The 13,505-nt window shown below is 30.5% G+C and overlaps 3 protein-coding genes across 10 annotated transcripts in view; 1 reads left to right on the forward strand and 2 right to left on the reverse strand.

Moving 5' to 3' along the window:
* Positions 1-16: 16 nt before the first annotated feature.
* Positions 17-3,105, reverse strand: LOC146537587 (ubiquitin domain-containing protein UBFD1-like). The gene is made up of 6 exons (XM_085188100.1): positions 2,945-3,105; positions 2,398-2,831; positions 2,172-2,297; positions 1,484-1,625; positions 1,241-1,287; positions 17-859 (listed from the first exon to the last, which is right to left on the reverse strand). The coding sequence occupies exons 1-6, from the start codon at positions 2,955-2,957 to the stop codon at positions 749-751; spliced, it is 873 nt and encodes a 290-aa protein (XP_085044226.1). The 5' UTR covers positions 2,958-3,105; the 3' UTR covers positions 17-748.
* A 181-nt stretch (positions 3,106-3,286) lies between these two features.
* On the forward strand, positions 3,287-10,564 carry LOC146537588 (uncharacterized). Its single transcript, XM_085188101.1, has 11 exons — positions 3,287-4,505; positions 5,334-5,485; positions 6,520-6,695; positions 6,961-7,221; positions 7,513-7,706; positions 7,850-7,956; positions 8,428-8,553; positions 8,913-9,050; positions 9,212-9,321; positions 9,623-10,103; positions 10,364-10,564. The coding sequence occupies exons 1-11, from the start codon at positions 3,407-3,409 to the stop codon at positions 10,469-10,471; spliced, it is 2,952 nt and encodes a 983-aa protein (XP_085044227.1). The 5' UTR covers positions 3,287-3,406; the 3' UTR covers positions 10,472-10,564.
* A 4-nt stretch (positions 10,565-10,568) lies between these two features.
* The window catches only part of nuf (rab11 family-interacting protein nuf), a 57,489-nt gene continuing 54,552 nt past the window's right edge, over positions 10,569-13,505 (reverse strand). For 7 of the 8 annotated variants that reach the window (XM_085188097.1, XM_085188095.1, XM_085188093.1 and 4 more), the window contains 2 exons: positions 13,193-13,237; positions 10,569-12,493 (listed from right to left, as the gene is read on the reverse strand). In XM_085188097.1, coding sequence (XP_085044223.1) covers positions 12,356-12,493; positions 13,193-13,237 — 183 coding nt within the window. In that variant the 3' untranslated portion in view covers positions 10,569-12,355. The remainder of the gene's footprint in view (positions 12,494-13,192; positions 13,238-13,505) is intronic. The other variant, XM_085188094.1, reaches the window with a different exon arrangement.

Consider the following 13,505-nt stretch of genomic DNA (forward strand, 5'->3'; position numbering starts at 1 on the left):
TTCAAATAAAACCATGTTAAGTTTAAAACATTTTTATCTAATCCTATTATCAAATTACTGTGAAGCATTGGTTGGACTTTAAAAACAAAACACAAACAGCAGAAAAATATGTTTTATCAAATCATTTTTAAAAAATGATTGATTTTCATTCCGTCCAATCCTTCACTTCACTGTGTACAAATTTTATAAAGTTTGAATCGAGATCAGGTTTTGAAACAAAGTACAATAAGCTCATGACAATATCAATACTGCCCTGGCGACGAGTTCACATTACCATTGTTAGCATTATTGTATAGTTCTAAAACCCATAATATGCATATAATGCAATTTCATAATAGCAAAAAAATAATTTCTCACTTGACCAGATATATGCCAAATTATCAATGGACAATATATAATTGACATAGCATAATGATATCACAAAACAAACAGTACCACTATGAATGGTACATAAACATGAACAATATATTAAAACAAAGAATTTTGTTTCTTATTTAAAAAAATAAAATAAAATAAGGACTAAACATGAAATAATTTAGGTGGTTCTTAATAGAGAGAGAGCCCTAGCACTAATTATCTTAGATTACCGTAAAATTGTATAATTCAATCATTATTATGAAATTCTAAATATAAAATGGAATATATTGTGTAGTATGTGCTAGGGCACATTAGTTCACATCCACAATTTTAAATATATTGCAACTACCCAGGTAGATCGCATATGGTAGATGCACATGCAATATTGTGATTAAAAGAACTGCCATACTCCAAATACAGCATCCTTTATGGCTTCTACATATTGTGCAGGTACCCAGTACACCCAATACCTGGATCCTTCTGTAGGGCCAAGTTGTAGACCCTGTAAAAAATAAAAACCATTGTACATATAAGTTTTATAGAGTTTTAAACAATTCAAAATTTTCTTTTTCCTATTGTGTATGACATTTAAAAAAATGTAAAAATATTTAATAAATCACTTTTTTGCCAAATGATAATTTTTAGTAATAATCAGAGGGTACTGGAATTTTTTAGAATACAGAGTGGCTAATATAACGGAAATAAATTGTGACTAGGATTTCCAAATAGTTCAATAAGAACATATGGATTAATTGATTAGATTGCTTGGATGGTTTACAAGAGGTAAACATCAAATCTGTCACTATGTTCAAATATTTTTATATTATTTTTAAGTAATATCTATACAAAATATAAAACATTAAATAGTAGTACTTTTACTCACCATTATGTGATATTCTTCATGTTCCTTAATAGGTTCAGATACAATACCTGTTGAATAAAAAACAAATATTTACAATATTCAGGCACCATATACTTTTGCAGTTTAAAATATTTTAAGCTGAAGAGCAACAACCATCATTGCATGCATTATGAATTATATTATTTCTGTAAATATTTTTTCTTTTATAAATATATTCCTGAGTTAATCACAAATAATTAATTAACACCCAGAAATTATATTTACTTTTAATAGAGGTCATGGCAAGCTTCTCAGTACGCTCTTTCGTTCCCAACCACAGTTGGTCCTGTTCTGGTTTGAAAGTGAGCCTCACTTTGCCTCCATGTTTATTTAACATCCCACTTAATGGCACAGGAGGAAGTGGTTCCTAATAGTAAATAATTGTACATATAAATTTTTAATACATAATTTCAATTTTTTCACTGTATTTTACATATAGCAAGATAAATAGATGAAACCTAGTGTTACCCTGTTTCCCACACACCACTCAATGTATTGTGTTGTGTGGTAAAAGTGGCTGTGCTTTGTATTATTACAAGAGTGAGGAAATGAAAATAATTCATTCACCCTAGTGGGATTCAAACCCCCAACTGTTGTGTTTTCTGCAATTGATATTATTTATTTTGTAAATAACCACCAAAAAATAAAACACATATGATATTCTGTCATTGTTCAAGACCCTTAATTATTCATTAGTTAATTATTCATAAGACTAGAGGGAACTGAACTCTCAACTACATCTAACAGTCAGACACTGTACCAAGGTACTCTTATCTCTTTTTTATGTTATTAATAAAAGTTCATTAAATGTGAACTTATTTATAAGTATATCTTTGTGTTAATCTTTAAATTATATTAACATCATAATATGTCTAAGTAATTTACATATATTAATACTGTGTAATATACATACCTTAACACCTTTAATTCCTGGCATAACATCTGGAGGGATTCCTTTATCAAGAACTTTTCTGTGGATTTTTTGTACGCACAGTGGTTCCTTACTTGACTGACTACTATTTTTTTCTTCTAAAATTTCCTATAAAAGAAAAAATATACTTTAGTGAAGAAAAAAACTTAAAATCATAAATATGCTTCATATACAAAATATTAGAGAATAATATTGTTGAATATTGTACCTTAGGTGCACTTTTCACAGCCAGTATATCATCCATTTTAGATCCAACAAGCATTACCTTGCCACCTTTCACTATTCCAGCATTTCTTAATGTAACATTATCCCGGGCCATGCCTTTAATTATTAATTTTTGAGCTGATTGTTGTACGCCGCATATCCTTTCTAAGTGAGCTTTGAGTTCTAATACAGTAGCATCATAAGCAAATGTGATGTCATGTCTACTTTTATTAAAAACTACGGTAAATTCGATTTGTTCCGGGATCTCACATATTGAATCTTCTGTTGATTCTGAACTACACGCAGCGGTTTCAGTGGAGGCTTCGATGTGCGGTTTGCCATTATCAACACATGCTTTGTTTTCGACAGCTACTTTTGAGCTGCCATTGGCTATTGAATTAGGGTCTAAATTTTCTGCGGTGTCTCCTTTTTCAGACGCTAAAAAGTGACATGAGTTAGCAAAATTATAGAACAAAAGATATTTCGAGGACCAAACAAAATTGTCAAAAACCATTACAACAAACTTAATAGAAATATGTATTGAACCATACCTAGATGTTCCATGATTCAACACTAATTGTATACTTGGATTTACCTAATAAACAAAAAATGTATATTTTTAGAGAAGTTGTTTTGAAAAAATAATTAAAAATACAGCCGACTGGCTGACGTGAAGCAACAAATTTTTCATTAATCGTCAGTCTTTGTGTTGCGTTCAGAAATAAAATTGAAATAACCGTGCTTTAACAAAATATTTTTACACGTAATATTTGTTAAATTTTATTATTAATCTACTTTATTGCTTAAATTAATATATCTATTAAGAAAGTTCGTAAGCAATGCTTAATGCAAGCTCGGTATTTACGGTACTGTTAAATTATTTGATCCTTAAGAGAGTTACGCTTTCGATAATCTGTGAACACGTTGCTATGGCGCCAAATTTCTAAACAAAATATTACAAATAGTTTTAATCATCGTTAATATCTAGGTAGTAACTTAGTTAGCCCGAAAATATGAGTTTCAATGTTGATGACCCATTAGCTGGAATTTTAAGTGATGGGAGTGATGATAGCTTTTTTGATGATGATATACTTGGAAAGAAAAAGCCACAAAAGAAAACTGAAACTCCGATTGCGGCCAAGAAGAACGCTTTATTTAATCTAGACGAAACAAAAACACAAGAAAGTAATATTACAGACGAAAAAATATTGACAGGGGATAAAACTCATACTCTCAAGAAGGAACATTCATTTGATTTTAAGAACAAAGATGATTCTCTAAAGACTATTTCTTCAATCAACTTTAAGCATTCGACTTCAAAGGATTCTGTACATCAGCAAATTGAATCTAAAAGTAAATTGTCCTCTGATAGAAATGAAACTACTAAATCACCGGCAAAGTCAAAAGTTAATATGAGTAATATTGATAAAACTAATTTTAATGAATTAAGTGGAAACGTAAAGAAAGAACCAAAAAAACATTTAGATAAAGCTAAAAGTTCCCAGTCTTTGCTAGACGATATTCTAGGAACACCATCAACTAAAGTAACAAATCAACATACAACAGCAAGAAAACAAAATTTTGATTTAGATTCGTTTTTGAATAATGCAGATACAAAAACCAACTTGCCGTCTACCAAATCAAATAAACAAATATCTTCCTCTAAAATCGAAAATTCTAAAGAAGTTCATAATCAGCAAAAAAAAAGTATATCTAATGACGACTGGCTAGGTATATTTCAAGATAAAGAAAACATAGACGAGGAAGACGAAAATGTTCCCGCTTGGCTTGGAGGTGGCTCAATTAAAAAACCCAAAAATATCGAAGAAACTGCACAGGAACATCATTCAGAACCTTCCAAAGCAAATGTAAAGGAATTTGAAAAACCTAAAGCAAATGCTGAAGATCAGGAACCGCAAAAAGATACAGTAAAAGAAATAAAAGGAGACCAAGTTTTATTAAGACATTCGGAAACTATGAATAAGCCACCATTAGATAGTAAAGACGATCTAACTATGGAAGGGGCTGCTCTTTATTTACAGCAACAAGAATCGCAGCTAATGGTAGCTTTACAGCTGAAAGCGCAAGACGAAAAATTGGCGGCAATGCAAGGTGAGATTTTTATTTATTACGCTTATATTATCGCTTTGGCAATTATGGCTATTCAGTCTGGGACTCTAAAGGTTTAACAAGGCTTAATTATTATTGTAAACGCGACTGCTTTGGGTTCGATTTTCACTCACAAACAGTTAAAAAAACACAGTTATTTAATATTATATTGAGGCCGTTGTGGCGCAACGGCACAAGGGTACTGTAACACGGCAGTTGTGAGTTCGATCCCTACTCGAGGAAATGAAATGTTTACTTACGTTTATATTTCCATTTATTCGCTGGTGTCGAAGCAAAGCGCGGCGTTGAGTTCTTCCACTCAACACGCAATGCCTCCAGAATTCGGCAGTGAAGAACGGAGTGTCTTAACACTAGGTTCCCTCTGCCTACCCTGCTGTGTGCGGGATAGAAGGTGAACCTGATTTTTTTTAATATTTTAATTTCCTAGCTCAGTAATATGTCAAAGCGCGGCGTTGAGTTCCGCTACTCAATGCGTCTCGAAAATTTTACGTCATGCGAGCAACGGATTTTCTTAATAATACGTTCCTTTTGTCTACCCTGCTATATGTGGAATACAGCGTTTAATTTGAAAAAAAAAACCTATTTGTACAACTTAACCTAACCAAATACGTACCCGTCACGAAATTGTTTTTAGAGCGATTTCAGAAAATGCATGTCCACAATTCTTACATCTTCCAAATTAACATACAATTTTAGTTTTTTCTTAAGTTTGAATTTTATAACTACATAATTATATTAAGATAAATATTATGTCTATGTTGCATCCTATATATTTTAGCTCCATTATTTATATACCTTTACAATTTAAAGTGCGACAAAAGGAAAGTCAAAGGGTTCAACGTGAAGCTGTACTCGCCCAGCACGAACAGCTTGACTCAATGCTGCGTCGACAAACTGAAAATAGAGTCCAAATGCAAGCTATTATAAGTGCCCATCAAGAACGTATCACACAAAGAATAAAGGTGAGGGTAGATAAAGGTCAATATTATAGCCATTTCTAAAAGTATCTCAATTCGTATGTAAGGTTAAACCACGATAAATAATATAAATTTTTACTCAATTGATAACTATCGTACAACTGCAATTAAATTATAATTTTTAAAATTCCAAAACCTCGAAAGGAAAAACCAACAATTGGATCATTATGTTGTCCGTCTGTCAAGACCATTTAACTCGAGATTACGTAGAGGTATCAACAGTGGCGTAGCTAGGGGGGTGCGAGCGGTGCGGTCGCACCGGGCATCAACAGGAAAAGGGCATCAAAGTCGACGATTAATGTGTTTTTTCTTTGTTTTTTTAGACTTTATACCATTTTAAAGGGCATCAAGTCCTTTAAGCCGCACCGGGCATCAAAAGGAAAGGGGCATCAAAGTCGACGATCACTTTGTTTTTTTAGAACTTAACGTCGATGATTACGTTTTTTTTTTTTTTTATTTTTAGAAGTCAACATTGACGATCACTTTGTTGTTTTAGAACTCATCAAGAGAAAAGAGGGATTAAAGTTGACGATAAGTTTGTTTTTTTTTTTATTAGAAGTCATCGTCGATGATTACCTTTTTTTTTTTTAGAACTCATCAACAGGAAAGGGGCATCAAGTCCATCGAGCCGCACCGGGCAGCAAATACCCTAGCTACGCCACTGGGTATCAACCAGAAATTATTATCAAATATTCAGATCTACGTGCCTTTGCAGCACAGATCAAACAAAAGTTTGAAGTTTCTAAGTCTATGCAATCAATAGATATGTACATTTATGCCTCGTTTTTGCCGCATTTTATATAAAATTCACACAAATTTAACTTGTACCTTCCGTTAAACTACAATTCTGAAATTAGTACGGATTCTTAGTCAGCTAAGATTCCAAGTCCTTCTCGCACTTAACCGATTTTTATATCAAGTAAAATACCCTATTCTATTGTATTTTGAGAGCCTGTCTTTCTTTTAATTTATATAATTCTACTATTATTACATGGCCCTGGGTTTATTTTTTATTACAGGCTTTATTAGGCGATACCAATACAGAAGATGAAACCTCTGGTCTGCAAAGCGATTATCAAGAAGTGGAATGGAAAGAAACTCCTTTTACAAAAGAGAGGAAACAGTTGTTGCAACTAGTTCAATCCTTGCAAGAAAATCACGATAAAGAAATTGATTTAATGGAAACATCTTATAGGTAAGTATGTGTTGATGTAGACCATTACCACGGACTATAACCACTGAGATATATTTCAATAATATGTAATAGTGCGGTCGACGAGTGGTGGCTACCCTGACGCTAGCTGTAGATGGCTGCGTTGATTTAATTTAAGGATTTTTCTAAAATTCAGAAAGCCTAAATTCAGGGTGGCCGACGCATTGACTATACTGTACTTTGCTAAAGCTTTTAAAAATAAACATTTAATATCGTGTAACAAAAATAATAACAATAAATGTTGTAGGCGTCAACTTGCGTTTCTAGAAGTTTCCTTTACTCAAACAGAAGAAAGAATGAAAGAAGATAGTGACAAACTAATCAAATTTTACTCGGAAAAGATCAGTTGGTTGAACGACCATCATTTGCAATACAAAAAAATGACGGAAGAAAATTTGAATTCTCTAACGGAGAGACATAAAGCTGAGAACGATATGCTGAGAGAACAACATTTGGAGAATGTTAAAGTGTTACAGGAACATCATGCAGCCCTGATGGAGAATGTAAAGTGAGTTATTGGTGATATTTTTTTTGTCTTATTTATGTCTATCTATTTGTTATAAATAGATATCAATTTTTCAATCAATTATTTGATTCATTTGTCGACCATATCTAGTGGTAATAAAAAGATATCTATGTCAAACAATTCGTAGACCATTCTGCCGGCTAAATTGTCGATCGATCTGTTGGGCTCCGTATATTACTTAGATTAAGATAAATACTTAATAAAGAAAACAAATAATATACCTACGAATGGTATCTATATTCTATAACAAATATATCCATTATTATTTTATAGAAACGCAGTTAAACAAGAACAAATACTTATAAAAGATTCAGCTAGTTTCTCGTCGGATCTTCAACAATTATTAAACAATGTTACAGAAGGTAACAAGAAATGCGCCATTTTGTATGACAAAGTCGAGTTGTTGAGTCAAAATACTCAAAAAGACGTCGAAAGAAGTGTGCACTTTAGAGAAACGCAAATAAGTGGTAAGAATTTATTTTTAATTTACATTTGTTATCTTGCAGATAGTGGAGAAAATCCAAGTGTTTTTTTTAAAGAGGTGCGAAGTTTTTTTATTTGCTATATTTTTGTCATTGTATAATAATAATTATTTTGTTTAAACGAGTAGATATGCTTGAACAGCTCAAGAATGATAAACTGAACTTCGAAAAAGAGAAATCAGAGACTAAAGATATGGTCCATATGTTGGAAGTTCGCCTTAAGCAAATGACGGCGGTAAGTACCTAATTAATTTGTTGTTGTTGCACATAGCAAGGTGAGCAAAGGGAAGGGAAAGGGTGAGTGTTAAGACATTTCGTTTCCTTATTAAGTACCACCGTTGACCACTTTCCGAAGAAATTCTTGAGGAATCACGTGTTAAGTGGCGGAAACAGGGACAACTTGGAAACAGTCATAGTGCTTTAATCACTAAATCATACGTTTTTATCAAGTTATGTTGAAAGTCTTGTATGTGCGCTTACAGCTTATTTGTTATTAGCTTCTTTGTAAAGAAATCTCCACTTAACATACTTCTTAAATATAACATTTCATTCACTTGTTCTACTATCCTATATTTACACTCGTCTTACATTTGTCCTTTTTTTATTTCTTTCAATTACCATAACTTTTGTCTATTTGGGTACCTAAATGTTTATTTCAAATTTCGCTTTTAAATTACTTTTTGTAAAAATAAATAACAACTATTAGATGATTGAAGAAGAATCAGCAAGTCTAAGGCAAAAGAAAATGGATTTTGAATTTGAGAAGGCAACTTTCAGCAAACAGACGGAATTTGCCAAAAATATATTGAAAAAACAAGATGAAGAAATAAAGGTAACTTACTAAACATATCAAATGTATAACACTCTGTATATGGCAATATAGTCAGAAGATTAAAAACCGCCAAATTTGCGCGACATCTTGTGTTGAGTGGCAGAACTTTTTAGCATCATTATATTCAGCTGTTTTTTTAAATACGATAACTTCTCAATATTCAACTGATTTGGTTTTAAAAAAAATATCGACACCATGCGTATATTTATCTATTTTTTTTAACTTATTAAAAGAAATAATTGAATATAGGACGTTAAGTTATTTTTTTGTTAGTACACTGAATATTTGAATATATATTTTTTCTTATTTGTCAAATAAAATGTTATTTTATTATGAATAATCCAAATAATATTTATTAGATATTGAAAGATGATATTCAAAAGGAATATCAAGAGAAGAAGGCTAGAATAGAAGAGGAGAGAGCGAAAGCGCTCAAAGATAGTGCATCAGTCGCGAAAGAAAAAGCTTCTATACAAAGTCTGAAATTGGAGCTTGAGGTTTGTTCATTTTTTCGTTATTATAGGTTGTTATATAGAAAATTGTCATTCAATTTTTGTGAATATATTATTGTATTTACACAAAAAATATATAAACATGTTTCGTTATTTCATGTTTATCTAGGTGGTTAAGTAGTTTTATTTCAATTTGAATTTTATAGAAAACTAAGGCTGAATTACAAGCACATTTAGATCAAATGGCTGAAGAGAGGTTGAAGTTGAATGCGGAGAAACAAGAGTTGCATATTGACCAGCAAAGAGCTATGTCCAAGTAAGTTACCATTATGTTAAATATTTATTATCTATATTATCTTTTATTATTTTCCCGCCATTTTAATGAAGGCAGAGGGAATGTAGTGTTACTCTGTTTCACACAAAACTCAACTTAATGTCGGAATTTTTCTTCTTACCAGAAATAAAAATAATTGATTTCTCCCAGTGCAAAATCTCGTCTCATTATCTTTTATTTGTTCATAAAGTGGCTGTAGATTTAAACGCAATATTATATCTAATATTTTTATTTCAACATCAACATGACCTATTTAAAATAAAACAAAATCACCTGTTTTCAGAAGTAGAGATCTAGATCTCTTAGCCAAAACGGCAATGGAAAAACAATCACAAGCCGACAAAAAGTATTCCGAAGCCGAATTCCTGCAAAAGAAATACGAGGATCGCATAAGAAGAATACAAGAGCACGTGGTTTCATTGAATAATAGAGAAAAACAAATAGCCAAAGAAAAAGTCGCCTTGTCAAGAGAGAGATTAAGTTTGCACAATGAAAGGAAGGAACTGGAAGGGAGACAGTGCTCATTGTGCCAAAATACACAATACACAAGTTCGTTCTATAATTATACGCCAGCTCAAGTGCAACATCCGGTTTCCAGAGACTATGGGAGTTATAGTCGTGGATTTATGAAACCTATGAATATTGTTGTAGAGGAAAATACCATAGATAATGTGGAAACGGAAATAAGTCATTTGATGGGAGCAATGGTAGACAGAAAGGATTTACAGGATGTGGGTCAAGTGCAGGAGAGCGCTGGTTTTAAGGTGAGTTACATGAAATAAGAAAAAAAAAACTTATTTTGGTAACGTCGATTTAGTTGTGGGATCGATTCATAATTGGGAGAAAGAATTAATTATTTCCTCGTTCTGTTCACTTAATAGGTAATGCCTCAAAGAAATGGCGGTTCGTGGGGAACGGAGTGTTGTAACACTTAGTTCCCCTTCTGCCTACGCTGCTATATGTGGAAGGGGCAGCGTGAAATAAAAAAAGTTGCTATCTTCTTTATATTTGTTTCCATTGTCAGGATTACATGGATCCCAAGTTTATGATGCTGAGATTAGATGTTCAACAAGTAATCAGCAACCTCGATCACACTAGAAGGGAAATGGAGAAAAATGAACGCCAAGAGTAATTATGTTAAAAAGCAAGTTCAAAAATAACCTAAATTGGAGTGTATTTATTACACTAATATATTATGGTTGTACGTGTGAAATAAAAGACTGAACATATATATTAGCATTGTTTCATTTAATTTAATTCGATAATGACATATCTTATTTTCCATATTAATAGTTTTATCAAAATTTACACAAAACATCTACACTACTTATAATATTATATTGTAAAAATATTTAATTTACAATTGAATAGTGGCTAACATTTAATTATATTATATAAAACGTAAGTATGTGACTTACTCAGAATTACCCAGTCTTTCAAAAATTAGGTAGTAACAATATGGACGGCCTTGCCTTGTTATTCTAAATCCAAATATATTTAAATAAGATATTTTCTTTAACCCTTAATCGGGCACAGGTCAATGTTTTCGCACCATACCAAATTAAACCCTAAACAAGCAAAGAAAAATAATTTACCAACAGAAATAGTTTTCATCCAGTTACAGTTATACATTGCTTAACTATATTAATAACGAAATAAATTGATTTGGTATCCTGCCCGTTTAAGGGTTAAACTATATATACAAAAGATATTATTGTAGTAAATGTTTTTTTTAGTTATCTACATAATTTGTCAACATATTAATTTAAATTATTCATTTTAAACTCAAACGCCGTTTTACTTAAGTGGTCTATTAGTATAGAGATAAGTAACTAATTATAAACACTTAAGTTTGATAAAGAAGTGTTCTATATAATATGTAGGTACATAATAAATATAGTTAAAATATATTAACTATATTTATAATAAAATAATGAAAAACAGGTATATATTGAGAAATATATTATTACTGTTTGGTAGATTTCACATAAAGTTTTATTTAACATTATTGGAATACAAGAAACAACAGCTTTTTCCACTGATTTAATAGTAGTTTGAAACATGTTGAAAGATTTTCAATGAAGATTAATCTTTAGCTTTAGTTAAGAATATTAGGTGTAATGGACATTTTGCGTTATTTTTAGCACGTTTTTTATAAATGGTATGTTATAAAAAAAGCGCTCGTCTGATGTCATTATGTAAGATTGATTTATTTTATTTAAAAGTTAGTTAAAAGAAATAAAATCTACCTACATATTTTGTAATATCAACTGGTCTAAAAAAATATTAAGGAACAGTTTTACTCATACTAATTATACCTAACCATATTTACATTCAAATATTCTATTTTATATAATATAGAAGAATTATTTGAAATATATTTTTGTATAAATTATATTGCTGAATGTTAAACATAATTGAGATAAATGAAATTATCATTACTTATTATTATAAATATTATAATTGACATAACATAAATATTACATTGATATATATATAGATTACATTGATATAATTTTCTATGAATGTTTTAAAATTTTTATCACAGTCCTATTAATATCAAATTTCAAATAAAATTTACCAAAATAAAAAAATATAATAAATTGTAATTTATAATATTTTAAGGGAATTCTTAATTCTTATTATTAAATTACAAATTTAAAAAAACAAATCCGTAAAGGTATTTAGCTATTTATATAATTGGAAGGCTATATATGATTTTTTTAATAAAATGGCAACACTAAATTTTTTACTAGTGTTTACTACAATTAATACTATTTTTAATTGAAGTTAGTGATAATCTTAAGTAGAAATGTAAAGCTATATGTTTGGCAGAGCACATTCAAGTTCAATGATAGTCATATGCTGTCAATATATTTAGTAAATATGTGTTGTAAATCAACAAATTGGCCACATATAACTTCTTGAATAAAAATTATTTATTTTTAATATTCATACAATAGATTTTCTGAATATATGGAAGTGCTCTGCCATTAACAGAATAATGTAACATACGTTATGACTTCATATCCGGCTTTTGATATTTGACTTCAAGTAGTTGTGGATAATTTTCTACAATTGCAAGTAATATTCCATCTATGTAGTTTCTTAATTGGACGTTTACATCTTGTTGTTCCTTTAAAGCTTTCTGCAACTGAAATAAAAATATGTATTATTTATCATATATATTTTTTATATATAAAAAGGAATCGTGCAACGGAAAAATGAGGTGTTTCATAATTTCATTATAGGTCATGTAAAAGGTAGAGGAAATGAAATTAATGCAATTAATTCATATATTATACCCACTAATTGTTTCACTGTTAATAATAATCAAACTATAACATATAGTCAAATAATAACTAACTACTAAGATTAGGAGAAAATCAATGATTACATCACACGAACTTTATATTTTGACCCCCGTACAATAGTAACGGGCACTGTAACTTTACATGATTTGGAATTTTACACCTAGAAATGATTAAATTACGACAGCAGGTCTAAAATTGTGCGTATAATTTATATTATTATATTTAACCGTACGTACGTGTGACGTAATTTATGGATGGCTCCTTATGAGAGAAAAATTTTATTGTAACAATTTGTTATTACAGTATAATATATGAATACAGTATGATCGAGGAGTCGTGGCCGAGTAGGCTGAAAATAATCAAAAATAGAAAAATCCTAAAATCAACTCAACATAGCCATCTACAGTTAACTTCAGGGCGACCACAATTCGTCGACCGTACTATAGATATTGAAAATATGAATATACATAATTAAGTAGAACATGCAAGTCAAGTTAGGTAAGGTACAGGACATGCACACGTCAGTGTAAATGGCGTACCTTTTCCAACTCTATGCTGTGATCTGTGTGTGTGCTACCAACGAGCTGCAAAAACGCATATATATTATATCAATAGTTATATCTCGCAAATTATATTATTTAGGAGCTTATCGTGATTTTTTTGTACTATTTTTTTATCAATTTGATATATAAACAGTGTAAACTTCATATAACGTCAATGAAGAGAAATATAAATGAATATTAATTTTCTATTACAACATTATTTGTATTTTTGAAAATTATTACGTAACAAACATATAATATTAATAATGTATTGACTTTTCTACTGGCAACCGAAGTAAGTAGGTGCTAG

The sequence above is a fragment of the Heliconius melpomene genome, chromosome 7, assembly GCF_056956725.1.
Source record: "Heliconius melpomene rosina isolate 202511_hmr_F chromosome 7, ASM5695672v1, whole genome shotgun sequence".
Classification (NCBI taxonomy): Eukaryota; Metazoa; Arthropoda; class Insecta; order Lepidoptera; family Nymphalidae; genus Heliconius; species Heliconius melpomene.